Genomic DNA, 22,406 nt, shown 5'->3' with positions numbered 1-22,406 from the left:
AATCCAAAACAAACAGGCCCTTTGACACATGACTTCCTTCAAAGAACCCCAGAAACTATAATTCCCAGCACTCTGAATAAACATTTCCCTGGCTTCTTTGGAAGAAGTCATGTGCTTTAAATAGATGCTGTGTACACAACCATTGTCTAATCTCCCGGCAAGCAAACCAGGATGAATGTTCAATAAATAGATCATTGGGGAGTGCCCCTGGTTTCTTCTTGTTCTGTTTAACAACCAACAGATCCAAATTACTGTATTTCATGGTTGGTGAGAATTTTGGAAATGTGTGGTTAGGTCTGGTGGAGAATCAGAATTCAAAATCAAGCGCCACAGTGTGTTCATTCTCATTGGAATCATTCGAGCTTTTTTAGCTGTACCAAGCAAAGATGTGCAAGGTAGGAAAAGAACAAAATATGAGGTTCAGGGTTGTCCCTAAGCATTATTTGCTTATCTGCCCAATGAGGAAGGTCTAATGGTCAGATGAATGCACTCCTCCATCTCATTCTTCATCTTGTAGAGAAGCAGCATGAGTAGATACCCCAAGAGTAAGTGGATCTGAGTTGAGCCTCGTGTTTCATCTCAGCATTCCATATCTAGAACCAGATTAAAATGTGCAAAGTGAAATATGCCATTATGAGCAATTTGCATGATTTATTCTGTGTGTATGTAGCTTGATTAAAGGAGTGGCATACAATTCAGACTGCTCTCCTTCCATGATTTCATTAGGACCTTTGCATAACTTGGATATATATCATGCAACACTGCTAAAACTCAAGAGCTTCAAAGAGCTATTAGAAATAGCTCATTGGGAAACTAAAAGCTAGTGAATACATTCCTACTCCAGGGATCCAGGACAGGCACACTTCCCCCATGCACACAAAGTAATGTTTAACTCAAGCACAGGCCAGTAACTATTGCAGAATCTAATTCCTTGAGGAAGAACAGGCATGCAGCTTGGCATACATTTGCCAAATATATGTGGTGCCAAGTTGGAGAGGCGGAAATATGCATTTATGCCAAACTTCAAAATTATATCCATACAGTGGAACCTCGGTTCTCGAACGTCTCCGTTGATGAATGATTCGGAACCTGAACACCAAAAACCGGAAAGTAATTACTTTCGTTTTGTACACGACTCAGATGTCGAACAGCTTCTGAGGCACATTTCTCCCTTTTTTCAACTGATTCTGCCAACCACCCATTGATCTTCAGTTTGCGAACATTTTGGAAGTCGAACGGTCTTCCGGAATGGGTTACATTCGAAAACAGAGGTTCTTCTAATTTTTCCCAGAAGGATACTTCACCTAAAATGGCACAGCAAGCTCATTCCAGCACAAATTTACCATGTCTCAAAATAGCCATTTTTACCTTGTCCTCAGATATAGTCACGTTAGTCTGTTGAGCAAAATCTACAAAGAATCCTGCGGTAAATCATGTGTGGTAAAGACTAAGAATACAATTCCATACCTACTTTCATTTTAGTAAATGCCATTGAAATCATTGGTATTTACCTTTGAGTAGGCTTGCACTGCAATACTTTTATTATGGCATAGACAGGAGTTCGGTGGGCTGGAGTTCACATCATCAGACTCACTAAATATTTATGCCATAATAAATCTGTAAGTCTTTAAGGTGCCACAAGAATCTCTGTTACTTTTACAAAATAATGAGAGAATGTCAAAGAACCGGTCTTCCTCCCAAGATGATATTTCTTTTTCCCCCCCAAAAGATATTTATTAAAGTTTTTTAAAATATAACAATGAAAAAAATAAAAAATTAAAAGAAACTAAATACAACATAAAAACAGTTAAAAAACAAATAGTTTTCCATAATATATCTTCCTTACGCTTATTTCCCCAGACCTCCTCATACCTCCCTTCTTTGTATTCCACTTCAATTTGTTAGTTCAGCAAATCCTTACCATTAAACTTTTACCCATTTATAAACCTTTTTTTTGTATCTCCTAAAGCATTACAGCTGGAAACCCCTTAGTTTCTATCCAACATCCTTCTAACATTCATTAACTTTACAATATTTCTGTAAATAGTCTTTAAATTTCTTCCAGTCTTCTTTCACCAACTCTTCTCCCTGGTCTCGGATTCTGCCAGTCATCCAAGATGATATTTCAACAGTAATAGTATATGGGATGATTCTGTTTTTGATACTATGTTAAGTTTATTGTAGACCTAACATTGACTTAAATGCTATTTCACCAGAATTAAGACTCTTCCAACTTCTTTTACTATCTGATGTATTTTATTAACTTTTTGTTGGGAAGATCAGCATCCAGATTAGACCTTTTCCATCCCATTATATGTAGGAAAGGACACGTTTATGTAATGCAATTTATTCCTGTTGGTTCTCTTGAGTTGAATAGAACCACACATTTTAATGTAATGATCTAACATAAAAACAAAAATGAGTTTTGAGAAGACGAAACACTGCAGGACTTACATTTCTTGAAAATATGAGGCAATCTGTACACCTTGGATTTACCTCATTTACCAGATTTAACTTTACCTGTCATGGGTGTTAGAAATACTGTGGATTATACAAAGTAGGTTATATGAAGGAGTCTACAGTGAGGTGGACTTTAGTAATACTATGGTTTCATTGAGTTAGTTTTTTGCAGTGTCCAAACCATGGGAACTCCAGAGTCAATGGCACGTTCAAATCCTGGTTCCATTTGCTTCTCTCTGCTAGATAATGGTTTACCCAAGAATTTTAGATCTTAATGGGTAGATAATAAGTACCATAATCATTTAAAATAATAATAATTTATTATTTATACCCCGCCCATCTGGCTGGGTTTCCCCAGCCACTCCTGTAGGGCACATTTCAGAAGAAATTTTCACCCATTAATATGAAAGGGAAACCGTTTGGCAAAATTCAACTATCTTTGGTTCAATCTCACTTCTCTCATCTGAGCTCCACCTCCCTCCTATTAGGGTAAATTCAACAGAAATTGAATTTTACAGATTCAAAGACCTAAGTTTTCCATATGGTTGAATTTTTTAGATATCAAAGAATCTGCAAATTGAGATGATTTATTTCAAGTCTGTATCAAATTAATCCTAAAATAATTCTATGCTTTTAATTATGCACACTCAATATATCTGTCTGTACTGATGGGGTCTGGCCAAGGTCTGTATTCATCAATGCCTCAAATTATTCACTACTAGTGACCATGTAATATACAGTGGTACCTCCGGTTGAGCACGAGATCCGTTCCAAAGCCGGTCGGATCCTGAGGTGTGCATATCTGGAGGTGCCACTTCTGCACAGGTGCGCACGACGAAACCCAGAAAAATACTTCCAGGTTTGCCGCACACGTATCCCGAAGGGTACGTAACCAGAGATGAACATAAGTAGAGGTGCCACTGTATATTAACAAATGCTGAGGCATGTTTTGGAGAGGTATAATTTATTCTGATGCATGTACGGCATAATTGAACAAAAAGGAGAAGACATGGTTTTGCAGTTATAACTTGGGTGTTTTTTGTTTGTTTGTTTGTTTTTGGTTATTCAGATAATTCAAAATTGGGCAGGTTTGTTTGCTTGTGAATATTGGGATTTGGTATGACGAAACCAGTCAGGTATTCTGAAGGCCTCTTCAGAAGATTTCCAATTTTCCTTTGCTTTCTTGACCTAGCAGTTGGCTAAAAAGATGGAGCCCTCCTGAACTTTCCCTTTCCACTTTTCATAGCTGAAGCCCTTTCTAAATTGTTTTGCCTTGGAGCACCACGAGTCCTTTCCATATTCTTTTTGGTACGCTACACAGATCTTATCCCTCTAGGTGCAGATCTGTCACAGCTTTGCATTCAGAAACACAGACTGAAGTCACAGGTCAGTCAAAATCATTTGGGTTTGTCACGGGCCACTTCTTAATCACTCCCAGAAAGCGAAGCGGTGCAGTTCTTTCACTTACTCCTCCTTCCTATCCAAAGGAAGATTCAGCCACTTATTTTGGGTGCTTCCAATTTTATTTTCTTTCTTTTTCTATGCCAGTAAGATAAATAAAAAGAACTGTAGCTCACCTTACCGTATCTCGGGTTTTCATTTCCTCTGACAAGCTTTTTAAGTTTCAGGAAAAGGCACTTACTGATACTTCACATAGGGACTTCCCAGGTCTTCCATTTTAAAACAAATACAAAAACACAACACTGTGTGAATTGGACTTAATTCGGATTTAGAAACTAGGCAAAGAAAATATGTAAACCGTGCAAGGAAAATTCTGAATTCTCATCCTCTAGGAACAGTAAGAATAAAAATAATAAAACCACACTATATAGTTCTATGTCTGATCTTTGTTTCCTTTCCATGGTGTTTTCGTTGGAAGCATTTTTTGACCTAAAGTAAAGTTATCCTCAGGTGGCACTCCGCATCCTAGAATTTACAGCCCACTGTACATAGTGCCTTTCTGCATGTCTCTATTGTTCCTGTTAATACGGTGTCTATAGCCACCCATCAACAAATATTATCTGCGCAGTTTTCAAGGAAGGCAATAGTGGGATTACAGTCTATAACAGTTTAAAAAAACAACAACCAAGCCAAATTTTGAGAGTTAGCAGCATTTGATCACATTCAGTCACTGAAACCAATGTTCAAACCCTATCTATCTATATCTATCTATCTATCTATCTATCTATCTATCTATCTATCTATCTATCATCTATCTATCTATCTGTCTATCTATCATCTATCTATCTATCTATCTATCTATCTATCATCTATCTATCTATCTATCTATCTATCTATCTATCTATCTATCTCTCTATGCAAAGGGACATGGATGTCACTGTGGTTTAAACCACTGAGCCTCTTGGGCTTTCCAATCAGAAGGTCAGCGGTTCGAATACCCACAACAGAGTGAGCTCCCATTGCTCTGTCCCAGCTCCTGCCAACCTAGCAGTTCAAAAGCATGCCAGTGCAAGCAGATAAATAGATACTGCTGTGGCAGGAAGGTAAATGATGTTTTCGTGCACTCTGGTTTCTGTCCCGTTGTCCCAGACATGGTTTAGTCATGCTGGCCACATGACCTGGGAAGCTGTCTGTGGACAAACGCCCGCTCCCTTGGCCTGCAAAGCGAGATAAGCGCCACAAGCCCATAGTTGCCTTTGACTGGACTTAACCGTCCAGGGGTCCTTGACCTTGACCTATCTATGCAAACTCCATATATATTTTGTTCTAGTTAATGCATTGTACTTTTAACTACCTTGTTGTTTCTTATTTCTACCATGCATGCTGTTGTATTGGCCAAACTGATCAAAGGTAGCTGTTGTGAAAATGTCCTGTGCAATGCTGAATGATTAATGATTCCAGTCTCCTCAGAAAACACCGGAACTCTAAAGGGTTTCTGTTACACCCAAGCACAAACCGCTTAAAAGCCAACTTCTCCCCAAAGTACTCTGCTTAAAAAACAACAACATAGAGCCGCAATTGCAATTAATGAAAGGGGGAAGAAAGGAAAGCTTCAAAGAAAACACAGTGGCTGCATTTTGAAGTGGTGAGGGGAAACTCTTGACCGCTGTATGAAAGGAAAGAAGGAATACTGGCCATCATTGCTGACGTACTCCTGTTTCAAATCCGATCATACAAAGCCTGGCTTGGCTTGTGGGCTTGTTGCCCATTTCGAAATGGACTCTGAAGTGGCTGCCTTGAAATGAGAGCATATAGCACTGCAGCAGTATGCTTGCAAAGAGTGTTCAGTTCAGACTTTCGCATCTACAAGTGAGTAGAATCCCCAGGTAATGGGCCTGAAGAGGACTGCAGCCAGTGGTGTGTCGTCAGTGAACTGAGGGACTAGGTAAAGGTAAAGGGACCCCTGACCATTAGGTCCAGTCGTGACCAACTCTGGGGTTGTGGCACTATCTCACTTTATTGGCCGAGGGAGCCGGCGTACAGCTTCCGGGTCATGTGGCCAGCATGACTAAGCTGCTTCTGGCGAACCAGAGCAGCACACGGAAACGCCGTTTACCTTCCCGCAGGAGCGATACCTATTTATCTACTTACACTTTGACGTGCTTTCGAACTGCTAGGTTGGCAGGAGCAAGGACCGAGCAATGGGAGCTCACCCCGTCACAGGGATTCGAACCGCCGACCTTCTGATCGGCAAGTCCTAGGCTCTGTGGTTTAACCCACAGCACAACATTTAGTCCCCTAAATGTTCCCCTGGTGCCTCCTTCCCAAAGCCTAGGAAGCTTCTGCTTGGCTTAGGGAGGGATGTGTGATGCTCTGATGGGTCCAAGAGCCCACCTGCCATCTTCCCAAAGCCCAGCCATCTTCCCAAAGCCCAGCCATGATGCATGATGCTCATTTGCACGATGTCACAATGTCACCCACCCCCAATTAGCCTTGCAAGCTGGCACCTCTGGCCCTAACTGTTCTCCCACACACAAAAATTCACTGCACACCACTGGCTGCAGCCTGATGCCTTGGGGAGTCACTACCAATCAAAGTAGTCAACAATGGCCTGCCTCCATATAAGGCAGTATTATATGTCCATATCTTGATGATAAGCGCCTGCTGTCCTCAGCTGTGGATGGGTCTGTGTTTACCCAGCTGCCATTCCTAGAAAGACATGAGACAGAGACCTTTATCCAATCTTTTGCTGCATAAGGTGAGATTCTGGACTCAACCTTATTTATTGGATGTGAAGGCAAGATCCATTCCTGTGTTCTTGAAAGAGCTGGGAGAAACCTGAGATGAGGTGCTGTCGTAGTGGCAGCTCTCTGTCTCAGGTAACATATTGCTTTATGAGCAGCAGATTGCACAAAGTACAGCGGAGAAGTTTAAAACAGGCATCTGAATAGGGTTCTTAATTGTGTGTGAAGCCTCTGTAAATAGAAAAAAAGGACTAGGATGTGGAGAAGCTGGAAGAATCTGCGTGATGTAAAGGCATGTCCCTCAACCCTTTTCCACTCTAGTTTCCCTTGATGGGCTTGATGGAGTGTTGATGTCAGAAGTATTGATACCATGCGACTCATTATTTAGAGTAGCTGCTATACAAAGGATCAGGTTGCTGGAATGCAATCAGTCATAAGTAGTGGCCCATAATTACCTGGTTCAGTATGCAAATTTATGCAATTCATAATGCTCAGGTTTATTAGGAATTGAGCACTGTTTCCCCTGGAGGTTTTGTCCAGCTTGAAATTTTAAATGAGATTCTGCTCACATGTAAGCAGCTTTCAACAGATCAGTTACCAAAAGGAAGCTGCTTTCTAGATGCATTCATAGAAGTTCCTTAATGTTAACTCCTGGCTTTCAATGAAAGGGGAAGCTCAGTGTTATAGCCCATATGCATCTTATGTAGAAAGTCCTTCCTTCAATCCATGGCTCCCACAGTTAAAAGGATTGGGTTGTAGGGCCTACAAGGGACCTTCTACTGAGATGCTGGAGAGACAGTGACAATCAAAGTTGACAAGGCAGAGCTAGACGAACAAATAGTCTGACTTGGAATATGGAAGTTTGTTGGGTTTCTAAAATGTCATTGACTGCTGTGGAACTTCATGACCTTTTAATCTACTGAGCAGCTTGAGCAAATAAACGGGGGAAATGTCTGAGCCCTTTGCTGTGCCATTTGTGTTCATTACAACTTCTATCATGCAGGTGGTACCAAATCAAATCACAATTTTCTAAGTGAGCATGTGTGATGATGCATATGCGCCTAGCACCCTCAGCATGCTCACACCAACATTATGGACAAAAAGAGGAAGCACTGAGCTTTCGCCAAACAAGCTTTCCCCAAATGCTTTGCCAAGAAACCTCATAAGTTCCGAGCCAATTCCAAATCAAGCCGAAGGGAGCTCACCCATCACTGCTCATTACTGAAATGATATATTTAGGTTTTGTGTGATTCTGGGTTTTGGGCTCAAGAGAAGAATAAATTTACTTAAACATTTCTTTAATACTGTATAAATGTTGCATTTGCACAGATCGTTTACATATGGCTTGCAAGCCATCTGGTGTACTAAACAGCTATCATCACCGATAAATTGTGCCGTGTTTGCATTTGAGGCCTGCAGTGAAGATTTTATTATTCGTCTGCATGTTATTTCATTATTTGTCGCTATGTTTATTTATCATTCTTTCCCTAGTTTGAGCGCCTGACATCACTTTCAATTAAAGTAAATCACTTTGAAGTAGTTTTCCATTAGCATTTCCTAATTCTCTGGGATTTACTTTCAGACAAAGTGAGGGGCGGGGGAAGAGATAGAGAGGAATACTGTTTGATGAGAATTCAGGTAATAGTAGAAAACAATGTTTGATTTTTCTGAAATAATTCTGGACTCTTGTAGGGCGAACCTGGGGAAGCTGGTAACCCTGGACCTCCTGGAGAAGCTGGAACAGGGGTAAGTGTTTATGTTTTTTAAATAACATTTGATAAAGTGTTATTGCAATGTAGCCTTATGCGTTCTACAACTTCAAGGGATACTATTTCTTTATTTCATTGCATCAGGGGTTATAGGTGTTCCCTAGGTATATGAATGAGAGAAAGAGCCCTTGGACTCAGTCCAAAGAGTTTTGGACATTAGCTACAATCTGATTGTCTAGTAAACCTTCACATCTCAACTGCCTGGACATACTCAATGGGCTCTGGAAGCTCAGCCTTTCAAATATTGGGGGTTGCTGGTTAGGAAATTAGGCTACATCTTTCTCTCCAGTTCACCCCAGTTCCTGGATTCCTAAATGGATACCTGCCCTCTCTGCCTATTTTTCTGACCCAGCTGATATGTTGGGTCCTCTTACCTGTTGATCTGGAGAGTTGCCCTGGCCCCAGTTGTCTTCCCTGGGGTTTCATTCTGGAAGGACTCATACATGCCCATCAACATTTTATTGGCCTACAGATTAGGGACTGAGTTCGACCAACATTTCTCCAATAGCCCTTGCTTTACAGAGGATAATTCAGTGATGATGATTTCATTTATATACCACCCATCTGACTGGGCTGCCCCAACCACTTTGGGTATCTACCAACAAACTATTAAAACACAAAAACTTCAAACATTAAAAACCTTCCTGTACAGGACTGTCTTCAGATGTCTTCTAAAAGTCTGATTGATGCCTATTTCCTTGACATCTGATGGGAAGGTGTGCACACCAATAAATTTCTTTCTCATTTCTTGCCCCTTCTCTGCATTCTTGCAATCGGAAAAATAAATGATGTCAAAACGTAATTGGCAATGGGACTACTTTCCAAACTGGAGGCTGATCTGGACCTTCCAGGGGTTCTAAATATATTTTTTGTGGGTGGGGAGTTCAATATGTTACAAAGCTTTCCCCATTAAAATGTGGCAATTATCTCTTCAGAACGTTCTACAGCTGATTTCCTTTTCTGCCCCTGTGTCAGTTTACATCATGCCCTGACAATTGTGTCTGTCCTTTGCAGGGTCCAAAAGGGGAAAGGGGTGAAAAGGGTGAGGCTGGACCACCAGGGGCAGCTGGACCAGCAGGTATTAAAGGACCTCCAGGTGATGACGGACCTAAGGGTAACCCGGTAAGTGACCCTATCATTTTTTAAAAAAAAATACAAGAAGGCAATGGATTTATAATGCAATACAGCCCTATTCCATGAGTTTATTCTTTCTGACATGCTCTGCTGCCCCGCTAGAGCCAAAGCAGCCATGAGGGTAACTCTATACAATCCTCAGACTTATTTCAGAAGCCCAGTCCAACACCTCTAGTCCTACCCCTAGCAGCCCAGTGGGTGAGAAGGCAGAGAGAGAATTGGGCATTTGTCTTGCCAAATGCAAGGCGGTTCTTTTAAAAGAGATTGAGAAGCAATACATAACACAAGTGGGTGAGAAGAAGATTTTATTCGTAAACAGCAAGCAATACACACACACACACACAGTGGTACCTTGGGTTACATACGCTTCAGGTTACATATGCTTCAGGTTACAGACTCTGCTAACCCAGAAATAGTTAAGAACTTTGCTTCAGGGTGAGAACAGAAATCGTGCTCCGACGGTGCAGAAGCAGCAGGAGGCCCCATTAGCTAAAGTGGCGCTTCAGGTTAAGAACAGTTTCAGTTTAAGAACGGACCTCCAGAACGAATTAAGTACTTAACCCGAGGTACCACACACACACACACACACACACACACACACACACACACAGCATGCACTTCTATCTGCCACTTGGAAGCCCTCAAGAAGTGGCGAAGTGACTCCCCCAGGTAGCCTCTGCTTGCACGGCCTTGCGGCCGATCAGTCTGTACATGAGCTTCAGAGAAACTCTGCCCAAAGCATCTGATTTTATAGATAGCCACCTCCTCCCAATGCCTCAATTTAACAATTTCCAACATCAAAGAAGGTTTCTAGCACTATCCTCCCAGACTAATTAAGGCAGCAGGGGGTGAGGCTTCATCTCCTCCCAACTGATTAGGACATCAGAAAAGGTTCTCACACCTTAAAAGATAGGGGGGAAGGAAGAAACAGGGGGCAGGAAGGATAACCATGTTAGTTCACTAACTCCTCAAAATACAAATATCTTCTGGATAGATTGCCCATACAACACTGAAGGACAGAGAGCGAGGAAGGGGTGATAGAAATACAAAGAAAAATGGGGAAATACTCCCCCTTTTGGCTCTGCCCCAACCCACGTCTGGCTTCAGTCTTGCCCACACAACAGATTACCTATCAGCAAAAAAGGCATCCCCACTTATGCTCCAGAACCTCGGTCTTAGTTATTTCTACACTGTGTCTGCCATTAATAACTTGGTTGTTTGTTGTTACTGGTTCCAATCTTTAGCTGATACCACCAGCCTTAACTTGCTTTCTGTCTCTGCAGGGTCCTGTTGGCTTTCCTGGTGACCCTGGTCCGCCTGGCGAACCTGGGCCTGCTGTGAGTATCTTGACAATTCAGATGGCTAGTAGCAATCCTGTAGACACTTACCCGGGAATGAGTCATGTCAAACTCTGTGAGACGGCTTCTCTGTAGATGCAGATAAGATTGCACTGTATCATAGAATCATAGAATTGTATGGGACGCTGGGGGTCATCTAGTCCAGCCCCTGCAAAGAAGGAATATGTAGTTGTGCCGTACGGGGATTGAACCTGCAACCTTGGCATTATCAGCACCATGCTCTAACCGGGCTGCATTTATTTTCACACCTAAGTGACATTCCTGTGGCTTCAACCAATGTTGGGTGTGGTTTGATGGAAGCGTGTGGTTGGAGAGTCTTGTTTGTGACAATATGCTTTGAGCAAAAAGCTCTGCTCTGGGGACTGGCCCAATTTTGCTTTTAATGGAAGAGAAGCCATGTTCTTTGCATGCAGTTCTAACCATAAGTAGATCATTTGATCTGGACGGTTGTTTTATGTCCATTTTACAGTGGTGCCCCGCAAGACGAATGCCTTGCAAGATGGAAAACCCGCTAGATGAAAGGGTTTTCCGTTTTTGAGCTGCTTCGCAAGACGATTTTCCCTATGGGCTTGCTCTGCAAGACAAAAACGTCTTGCAAGTGTTCCGATTTTTTCCCGCTTCCCCCCCTTTTTCAAAGCCGCTAAGCCGCTAATAGCCTTTTAGCCGCTAATCCGCTAAGCCTTTAATAGCCGCTAATAGCCTTTTAGCCGCTAATCCGCTAAGCCTTTAATAGTTGCTAAGCCTTTAATAGCCGCTAAACCACTAATAGCCACTAATAGCGCTAATCCGCTAAGCCGCTAATAGGGTTGCTTCGCAAGACGAAAAAACCGCTAGACGAAGAGGCTCGCGGAACGGATTAATTTCGTCTTGCGAGGCACCACTGTATATATATCCCACCAAGGAAGTCACGGGTGCCCATGTTACGCTCACAACAACCCTGTGAGGGTGGCCCAAGGTTAACCAGGAACTCGATGACTGAGGATTGGAACCTGGATCTCCACACCCTTAGTCCAATATTCGAACTATTACACATTGAATTTTTGTTCTAGTTGGCTACTTTGCCCAGCCCAAGCAAGTGTCTGAGAATGAATGCTGCTACAGCTAATTAGGATTGGCCCTGCAAAACTGCCTATAGGAGAGGCTGCCTGAGAACCATATGCAAGTCCCTCTTGAGAGCAATTAGATGAAGTGTGGGATTTACATGAGCAATCTTTTCTGCAAGTCTGTAGTAGTTCTTCTAAATGAATGTCATTTTTCTGTACAGGATACAAAATTCAGGCAGGGTTAAGTGAGACAAACATTGTCCTTTTCTTCCTAGGGGACTGATGGCACAGGAGGGGAGAAAGGTGAAGATGGCGACCCAGGCCAACCCGTAAGTAAAATATCTCTAATAGCTCTGTAGTATTTGGAATGTGGAATTTTCACTGAAAAATCCTAGAACATATGAGGACACACAAAAAAAAATGAAAGCAAAAGAATGCAACCATTGATTGCATTTTCTTCTCAAATTTAAATCTTTTCTCAGTGGGAAACAAGTGCTGGAAGTGGATGAATAAGCACCAGAGGAAGTAATTAGCTGAGATCCAGAACAATTCATAGGTTACCGTATTTTTCTGTGTATAAGACACCCCCCATGTATAAGATGCCCCTTATTTTGGGGGCTCCAAATTAAGAAAACACCCCTCAGTACTACCCATGTATAAGACAAGCCCCAATTTTAAACCTAAAATTTAAAATTGGTAAGAAAAACCTAGTCTTATACAGGGAAAAATACAGTACTTCCAAATTAAACTTTGCTTGGACTTACACAGGGCTGTCCTAAGACCAACTGCATGACATGGCCATTTGGGAATGAATTTATGTTGTGTGTATTATTTGAATGAGCAATAAGGTAGACTCTGGGAAGAAAGTGATATATAAAATGCTTATGTGGACAGACAGCTACAAGGAATTCAAAGAGCTACTTTTGGCAAGGCTAGTGGGAACTGGGCATTTTAGGCATGCCTGAATTCCAGCTCACCACATCAGATCAAAACGCCTTTTCAATATCAATCAATCAATAATTTTATTTGTGAGCTGCCTTTCCAAAGTTAAAACCGTGCTCAAGGCTGCTTACAACATATAAAAATCACATAATTACATAATTGCAAATAATCACAGACAAAAAATTAAAACAAACAGAAGTACACAACCAAATTGAACAATTTCTGCATGAGATCTAAAATAACAATACAAAGAAGTTCCAGAAGAATGCCCAGTGGTGCCTCTGTAATAGGTTTTTAAGAAGAGGACACACTACTCTGTTTAAACTTGATTAATTCCACTGATAATGGAACCTAGATGTGAAAAGACAGGGGTATCCTGAGATAAAAGCTTGCTGGCCTTTCCAGTTATTCACTTATAATGGAGGTGAATGAGTAATTACTATCTAGGAATTTGGGGGGAGGGGGTTGTGATGCACTTCTTGAGTAAAAATATTAGGGGACAGTGCACACAAAAATGCACATATTTGCGGAAATAAAGTGCATTATATCAGGGGAGAATCGTTTGCACAAAAAAGAGCATATATTAGGAAAACGTCCATACAGAAATGTTTATATTAGGAGTAATGCACATGTAAATTCATACGAATTTTCATGAGGACCTTTTTTTTTTTTTTAATGGTGATTGATGCAGAAACTGTTTGAGAGCTGTCCATTCATACAACTGTCACCACAAAGAATCCCTGATCAAATATATCTGAAAGGGTCAGGGACTGTTCTGTGTCAATACAATATTTCCTTATCTTCAGTGGCACGTACCAAGGGTATTCATACAGATATTTTTATTTTTCCAGGGTCCACCAGGTCCTTCAGGTGAAGCAGGACCCCCTGGCCCTCCTGGGAAGAGAGTAAGTCATGTTTCTCGATGCAAGTTTTTTTCAGGCATTTTACCTCAATATCGTTTCCCTAACATTGTGCCCCCCGCTCCAAGTTCAAGTTTTTGTGGGCTTGTTTTCCTATTAAAAAATAGCATAAAGAACCCAATTGCCCCTTCTCCTCCTTCCTTCCCCCATGTGCTGTTCTGGGGGCTCTCCTGACCCCAAAACCACCCCACGTCAGCTTTTGGGGTTACAGCAGGTGCATGGGGAGAGGTAGGGGAAAATTCCCACCACACAAGCTGAAGTCTTTTATGCCATACTTCATGGCCACTTCTGGTACAGCACATTTCAACTTCAAGTTACAATCAAACCTTGGATCCCAAACACCTCCATTTTGGAATGTTTCGGTTCCCGAATGCCGAAAATAAATGCTCCGGTTTTCGAATATTTTTTGGAAGCTGAACGTCCAACGCAGCTTCCGCTTGGGTGCAGGATGCTCCTGCAACCAATCAAAAGCCACGGCTTGGTTGTCAAACATTTTGGAAGCCAAACGTGCTTCTGGGACGGATTACGTCCGATGACCGAGGTTTGACCGTACTCTAAAGGTGGAGTATTGACTGCAACTTTTTCTGCAATGCTTCAGTGAAGTAATTAAGTTGATTTATCTCACACATCCACCACAATCTGGGATCAGTCTCATAGGAAGGCATACTAATGTCAAAGATCAAGTTTATGGTAATCCATTTATATGATAGTTTTTCTCTGTGTGTAGCTTCAAGATCCAACTTGTACACAGTAAGCAGTTTTAACAGAAATGTACCATATTTGGAAAGATGTGTTGTTTCCTTTCTTACTTACAGAGACCTTTAGGGGTATAAATACACTTAAGTCCGTCATTGTACCTGAGTCATAGAGTTGGTGCAATTACTGTATGTTAGAACAGGGTCAGAATGGCTGTAATACATGTTGAGTGCATTTTGTAATGAGTGCATGGTCATTTTTTTTAAGAGACCCTAGTGCAAATGCATTATTCAGCTCTTCCTGTTCTGTTGTCCCCCCAACCCCCGGAATTGCCATTTTTCTAAAAGGGAAAAAAAACCTCCATTGCTCATTATTATATGCTAATTCATTGAAACTAGTGCAGCAAGCTTTGATCAATTTAATTGGGACAAATTTTAATCAGCAAGCCTGTGGCTTAAGGGCACAGTAGCTTGGGTTTTTTAGGGCTGTTTTTGTCCTGGTGTGTTCCAGCAACAGAGAGTGAAAGCTAAAAAATTAATACAATATAAAACCCATGTGTTAGTCTTCCGTGATGAAAGAAATGTGTTTGATGGCACCTTGAGACTAACTTTTAATCACCTTTTTATTACAAAATTGCATCAGCTTTTGTAGCTGACAACTAACTGCTTCAGATAGCTGAGCTGGAACTAGGGAAAGCAAGATTAAGAGTCTGTTTAAAGCTCATCAGGATGGGAATCCTGTTGTTTTCTCAGTAGTAGTATACTGAATATTTTAAATGTCCAAAGAAACTATAAACCACAGTTTATTACATCCAAATTTCTTTATTTTCTATAATTTTATTTGTAGATTTTTAAACAAATAAACAATTCAACAACATTTCAAATTTAACAATCATTCCACCTACGACTTCCCCTCCCTCCCTTCATGGTTCCCCCAAAATTTCAATTTATGCTGCATATTATAGATACTCTATACTTTCACCTTTTTACAAAAGAAAAACAAAAAGTTCACCCTCCACTGCTGTTCTTACTCAAACCCTGTTTGTGTTTTAACATATTTACACTGAGTTTTTAAGTATTTTGAAAACATTTCCCAATCTTTTAAAAAACCAGTCTCTCTCTGATCTCTAATTTTGCACGTCAGACATGCCAATTCTACATATTTTATCAATTTCAGCTGCCATTCTTCCTTGGTAGGTGCCACCTCGTTGTACCATTTTTGTGTGTATAGTATTTGTGTTGCTGTCGTTTCATAAAGAAAAAGATTTATCTGTGGGGACAGATATCTGTTCCAGTTATCCCTGGTAATAAAGCTTCTGGTCTTTTTAGGAAAGTTACTTTAAATATCATTTTCAATTAATTATAAATCATCTCCCAAAAGCTATTCTCCATGTTTACCACATATGGTAAAATGAGCCTTCTACTTCTACTTCTTAACAACAACAACAACAACAACAACAACAACAACAACAACAACAACATTGCTCCCAAATTATTGTGTGACTCCTGTTTGTCTGTATCACATTCTACACATACACAGAGCTATTAAGAAAAGCAGTTCTGAGGTTTGCAATGCTATGAATTATCTGCATCATTCTCAGGAGTCTGTTCTAGCTCTTATTTCTCAGTTTATTATCATGCCCCTTTTCAATGTATCAGAAATTTACCACTATGGAAGTGTTGGTAAAATACAAATTCATTGAAATTAAATTGGTTAACTGGTTGAAAAGGCAGGTTAATGAACTAAAAATTATTTGATTCGGTGACAGCCAAAACAAAAATGCATTTTTCAGAGGAGTTTTATCATGGAACAACAAGAATGGCCAAGATATTTTCTTTTTTCTGTTTCGTTTATCCATAAGCCTGCATATATGCCTGCCAATAATAATAATAAAAATACTCTTTCTTTTCTTTTTAAAAAAAGTAAGTTGATTGTCTGTGGCAATAATTCCATTTGGCCTTGCTCAGAAAATAACCACATATCACTACTTTATATTCTGTTGCTTAGAAAACACTATAGTCCTAAATTCATTGAGTGAAGCTTACTCCCAAGTAATACGTTTTAAGATCATGATGTAAGATAGAATAATGTTCAGTGCCAAATAAAAAGCAATGTCTTCAGAAAAAAATAGCAATGTTTTAGTAACCTTCAAAAAGTGGATAGGTCTGTAATTATCCTACAGACCAAAAGACTATCATTAGTCTTTTGACGCTTTGCAGATACACAATAATCTATGCAGATGTATGATCATCTAAACCCTCTTTCTCAACTAATTAGTTGAATTTTTAACACTTATTTAAACATACAGCAGCATTAAATGTAAGCCATAATCTATTTAACAAAATGAGATAAACTGTTCTATATAATAGGCTTGAGTGAGCTGACATGCTTAATTAGTTTTATCTATTTTACACAATAATCTATTTGTTCCACCAACTTACTGCACATTTATAATGCTGAAAACGATTACTGTGGCATTAGTAATCTTTCCACTAGAAGTGGGATATGACTCTGTCGAAGATTTAACAATGAATAAGTTTATTAGAGCTGAGGAAAAAGGCTTTTTGCCATTGTAACTTTGTTTCATCCAGGCACAACACACTTGAAGGAAGTGTGCAATACCTCCCAGAGGCTTTAAAAAAGTGGGGAAATGAATAGACAGTTCTAATCCTTGGGAGCAAAGGAGCTTTACATCTTGCATCCCCAAGCCTGGGGAAGCTCATTCACTCCTGGTCATTTTGTCTCATCAGCTGAAGTACAAGATGGCGGCCACCCATCCTAGTACAAATGCTATCTAGAATGGTTGTTTAATCTTGCTTAGGGATGAGGAAGAAATTAACGTTTCCATTAAATATGAATCTACCAGATTCACACTTTCCCAAACTTTTTTGGGAAACTCTTTGGGAACTGAAAGAGTGTTGGTCCTCCCCCCATTCCTAGATCATTGGCCCATCACAAATTACTAGCATAAGCCTATGTGTGGAATTGGGTTTAACATGCTAAAATCATAGGCAGCAGCCTCATACCATCATTTGTCCATCTATTGTTTATCCACCAAGCTCAGTTTTGTATATACAGTCGTACCTTGGATCCTGAATGCCTTGCAAGTTGAACGTTTTGGCTCCCGAATGCCACAAACTCGGAAGTGAGTGTTCCGGTTTGCAAACGTTGTTTGGAACCTGAACGTCCAACATGGCTTCCACAGCTCCCGATTGAGTGCAGGAAGCTCCTGCAGCCAATCGGAAGCCACGCCTTGGTTGTCAAACATTTTCGGAAGTCAAATGGACTTTGGGAACAGATTCCGTTCAACAACCAAGGTATGACTATACTCTGACCAGCAGTGGCTCTCCACATTCTAAGACCAAGGTCATCACTATCACCTACTATCAGATCCTTTTTTAAAACAGAAGGTACTGGAGATGAAACCTGGATTTTCTGCATGCAAAACATCTGTCCTAACACTTAGCTACGGTCTCTAGTGATATACCTGGGAAACTGAGGAGCATAGAAAGCTACCTCATACTGAATCAGACCACTGGATGATCTAGCTCAATATCTACAGAGACTGGTAGCTGTCCAGAGTTTCAGACACAGGAGTTTCTCAGTGGTAACTGGAGACGCACAGGGATTAAACTTGGGACCTTCTGCATGCAAAGCAGATGTTCTGCCATTGAGCTCTTCCCCTGACTAAGGCTGCAACCCCATTTCTACTTACCTGGTAGTAAGCCCCACAGAATTCAATAGCATTTACGCCTCAGTAGACACAGCTAGAAGGGACACAGGTGGCGCTGTGGGTTAAACCACAGAGCCTAGGACTTGCCAATCAGAAGGTCGGCGGTTTGAATCCCTGCATCGGGATGAGCTCCCGTTGTTCAGTCCCAGCTCCTGCCAACCTAGCAGTTCGAAAGCACACCAGTGCAAGTAGATAAATAGGTACCGCTCCAGCGGGAAGGTAAACAGCGTTTCCGTGTGCTGCTCTGGTTCGCCAGAAGCAGCTTAGTCATGCTGGCCACATGACCCAGAAGCCGTCTGCAGACAAATACTGGCTCCCTTGGCCAGTAAAGCAAGATGAGCGCCACAACCCCAGAGTCGTCCATGACTGGACCTAATGGTCAGGGGTCCCTTTACCTTTAGACACAGTTAGGCGTGTGTTGTAAACCTCTCCTGTTGACACTGGTGGCATAAAAAAAAATGTTTGACTTTTGGTGGGATCATTTCTCAAAAGAGCAGTACGTGTTTCTCCTAGAAGCTGCAGTGACAATTCTGCAGTACAAGCTACATTTCACAAGTGACACTGCTGGTTTTTCTTATGGTGCTGTGACTCCAGAACCCTTCTGGAAAGCAATGCCACTATGAATTTATATTTCCACCTACTCAGTAACTGGGAGATTGAGTGCAGATTCATTGCTTGGAAGCAGAAGCCCCCTGGGCTCCACAATCATGTTGACTAACATATCCATTGCCCTTTCTCCTTTCACTCCTGCACTCCCATCTCTGGTGTGTGTTCTCACCTTATTTCACCCCTCACATTTTCCCAGGCAGAAGCCCCCCTCCTTTCCCTTTTTTTCTCTTTCACACTCTGGAGTGTCTCTCCAAATCAGTTTCTTCTTCCACCACAACAGTCAATTGGTCATTCCAGGAAGCCTTTAAATCAACGGTGCTGCATTTGGCAATTAAATTCTGTCTCCTCAAAACTTCAAGAATTTGTTAGTGTTTCTATCCAACTAGCCAAAAATGCTGGGGGTGAGGAAATAGTATCTTTCCCCATGAAATTCTGTGAAACAGTTAGCTTAAAGCTTTCAGCACCATCCCCAACCCGACCTGTTGTATGCACCAATTCAAGCTCAAGAATCTTGTTGTTTTAGTCAAAATGCTAATCATCTGTGCTTTGCACTACAAAGTCAAAAACCAGCTCTTGTCATAAGAGCATTCCTTCCCACAATCTATTTGCCAGGCAAAAATTGATCTGCTAAAATTACTTCATGGTGACTTCAGCATCTAAAAAAGTAGCATGTGAATCAGCTGTTATCGATCATGAGGTTTTCTGTTTTGTTTTTTCAATGAAGGAGAGCCTCTCATTCTTTTACCATGATTCTAATGTTTCTAAGACCCTATATGCCTGAAAAAAATAAGGATTCAAAGTCTGAAGAAGAGTTGAGGGTACAGAAGCCCTGCCCCAGCGTTGGCTCCTCTAAGGTTCCTCTCAGACTTTCTCATAGACTTCCAGCTGAAGGTACTTAGAAGCTGTCATGTGATCAGGAATATCGAGTCCCATGAAGGCCTAGCAGTGCTGCTGCCCTGCCCTACTACAAGCCACCATTTTGAATTTTCCCCAGCACCACAAGGGTCCAGCTCTGGGATGTTGTGGGAATTTTTAAAAAAACAGTGGCTAGGTGGGAGCCAAGGGAGAGTATTTTGCCAGGGGTCTACTTAACGTGGAGCTGGCCATTTATACTTGGTGGACACATTTATTATTATTATTATTATTATTATTATTATTATTATTATTATTATTATTATTAGCTGCCTATCTGACTGGGTTGCCAGAATCAGCTACTTTACACAAAGACATTCACATCCATATGTAGAATGGGCCTTCCCATGGTAAAGGTAAAACGCTTGACCAGGTAACTGTGAGGCTTCTTTAAATGTCATGTAAAACAATATTTTTTAAAAAAAGGGGACGGGAGCTGGAATCTAACAATGATTTATGCTGGCTTTGTTTTCCCATTATGGGCAAAGCATTTTGCTTTCTCGGCAGGATGCCCCATGAACTTGTAAATGAGGGTGGAATACCTTTCTTCCCCTCTGAGCAATATCTACACAGAAAGGCTAGTAGTATAGCAAACAGGTGTGGCTGCTTTTTTCATCCTAACAAACGGCCACGTCATGTTTATGTGCCTGATAAATAATGAATGGCACTTTGCTTAAAAGACAAACAAGCATATTTTCAATCAGCTGACTGATGACTCCAAATAGCGTTTCGAACATGTTTTTCAAAGGGAAGCCTTCAGGTTGAGGAATGAGATGAAGATAAACTGCTTCCCAGAATGAGAAAAGTTGCCTCTTTGGCCACTTTGTCGACTCATGGAATTATTTGCATTTGATAAATGCGTTCCCTTCAGAGCGTAAGATAAAATCATAAATAGGCAATGAAACAGTGGCTGGGCTCAGCAAGAGAGATCCAGATGTGCAAGCAGCCCCTGGCAATGGGAAAACTGCAAGTTCACATCTGGATTCATACGGCAACACCCCATGGAGTCTCCAGATGCATCTTTTGAGGCAAAGGGCAATGTATATTGGAAGACATTGGTTGTTATGCCAGACTAGTTGCCTGTAGCTTTCTATTCATGTATTTATTTCATCACATTTTTATTCCACCACACTTCCAAGGAATTAATGTGTCTCCACCTCCCTTTTTCTCTCTGTCTCAGAGAGAGAGAGAGGAGAAACAAGCCCAGGGTGACCCAGTGAGCTTCAACTGCAGCTAAATCAGAGCCCGTGGGTGGAGGACATACATTAATTCCGTGTCCTTCTTGTTGCTCAGATCTTTTGTGCCAGTTTTTTGTTGTTTTTTTAAGCCTGCAATACTACAAAACTCAAGCCGAGGAAAGTAAGATAAATAACAATTAGCCATCTTTTCTTTGTAGAAGCACCATCTGTGCAATGCCGGCAATCACAGGGTGTTAACGAGAGCCGTTCATTTACCCACTTTGCATTCAATGCAGAATTGGCACTGTTTGATAACGAATGCACCCCTTTTGTTTAGCAATCACGATTCATTGTGCTTATAATTTAGCGATCACAGTGTTCTTAAGCTCTGCTAATTAATGTTGCAGCTGCATTCCGAGATTATGCAAGAAACATATTTCTAGTTATAATGAAGTTCTTTCACAGCTTCTCCCACCAGAAGAGAATTGGTTTTAACCATTTTACAAGCTTGCTTGGAGTGGGTCCTGTGTAGTAATAGAACTCCTTAATTGCCTTCTCACAAAGGGAACTTTTGTGTGTTACACACTAACAAATCTGGGTTTGCTCCCAGAGGACCACAAAGACAGAGGGCGCCTCTTGCTAGCCATCTGACAAGTGTGCATGTATGTGCACGATGCACATACTGTACACTCCCATTTTCCATAGTCACACTTTAGAAGAAGAGGAGTTTGGATTTGATATCCCGCCTTTCACTCCCCTTCAGGAATCTCCAAGCGGCTAACATTCTCCTTTCCCTTCCTCCCCCACAACAAACACTCTGTGAGGTGAGTGGGGCTGAGAGACTTCAAGAAGTGTGACTGTCCCAAGGTCACCCAGCAGCTGCATGTGGAGGAGCGGAGACGCGAACCCGGTTCCCCAGATTACGAGACTACCGCTCTTAACCACTACACCACACTGGCTCTCCATTGGCTCTTTACATTGTTAAGTTTACATTTTTAAAAAAATAGATGCCTAAGTAACTAAATAAGTGGCAAAGCCTTAAGAGAAAATGTTCTCCCTCTTACAGGGGTGCCAACTTGAATAAAATATTATGGGGCCCAGGTAGGCCCCGCCCAATGCAATTGATTACATAACGCAGTGTATACACAACATTTGAACGGGAATGCCCACAAAGTTTGTGGTGGCTCAGCCTCCTCAAATATTTTATTGTGGGAGTCAAAGCCCCCACATCCCCTGGGAGTTGACTCCTATGTCCCCTTATCCTACTGACCACCCATTGTGAGTCTGGAGTTGGGGGGAGCCAAGGCTTCTCCATTGACCAGGGCCATCTTTACCTGGGGGTGCAAGGGGTGTGGGGCACCCGGGCATCGATATCTGGCGGGCGCCAGGCACCCGCCGCTGAAGCCGCCTAAGTGCGTTGTGTTGAGCTGCTATGCGGCAGCGGGATCAGTGGCACCTTTGACATGACTGATCTTGCGCCGCCTGCCTGCTAATGCTGTTTCAGGGA

General features: G+C 41.5%; 1 protein-coding gene across 4 annotated transcripts in view; it reads left to right on the top strand.

The window, feature by feature from the left end:
* The window catches only part of COL11A1 (collagen type XI alpha 1 chain), a 261,102-nt gene that overhangs the window by 211,516 nt on the left and 27,180 nt on the right, over window positions 1-22,406 (top strand). For all 4 annotated transcript variants that reach the window (XM_081194925.1, XM_081194923.1, XM_081194924.1 and 1 more), the window contains 5 exons: window positions 8,298-8,351; window positions 9,389-9,496; window positions 10,792-10,845; window positions 12,185-12,238; window positions 13,703-13,756. In XM_081194925.1, coding sequence (XP_081051051.1) covers window positions 8,298-8,351; window positions 9,389-9,496; window positions 10,792-10,845; window positions 12,185-12,238; window positions 13,703-13,756 — 324 coding nt within the window. The remainder of the gene's footprint in view (window positions 1-8,297; window positions 8,352-9,388; window positions 9,497-10,791; window positions 10,846-12,184; window positions 12,239-13,702; window positions 13,757-22,406) is intronic.

Source organism: Podarcis bocagei (genome assembly GCF_964188305.1).
Source record: "Podarcis bocagei genome assembly, chromosome: 5".
Taxonomy (NCBI): Eukaryota; Metazoa; Chordata; class Lepidosauria; order Squamata; family Lacertidae; genus Podarcis; species Podarcis bocagei.
This window is presented reverse-complemented; position numbering and strand designations above follow the sequence as displayed.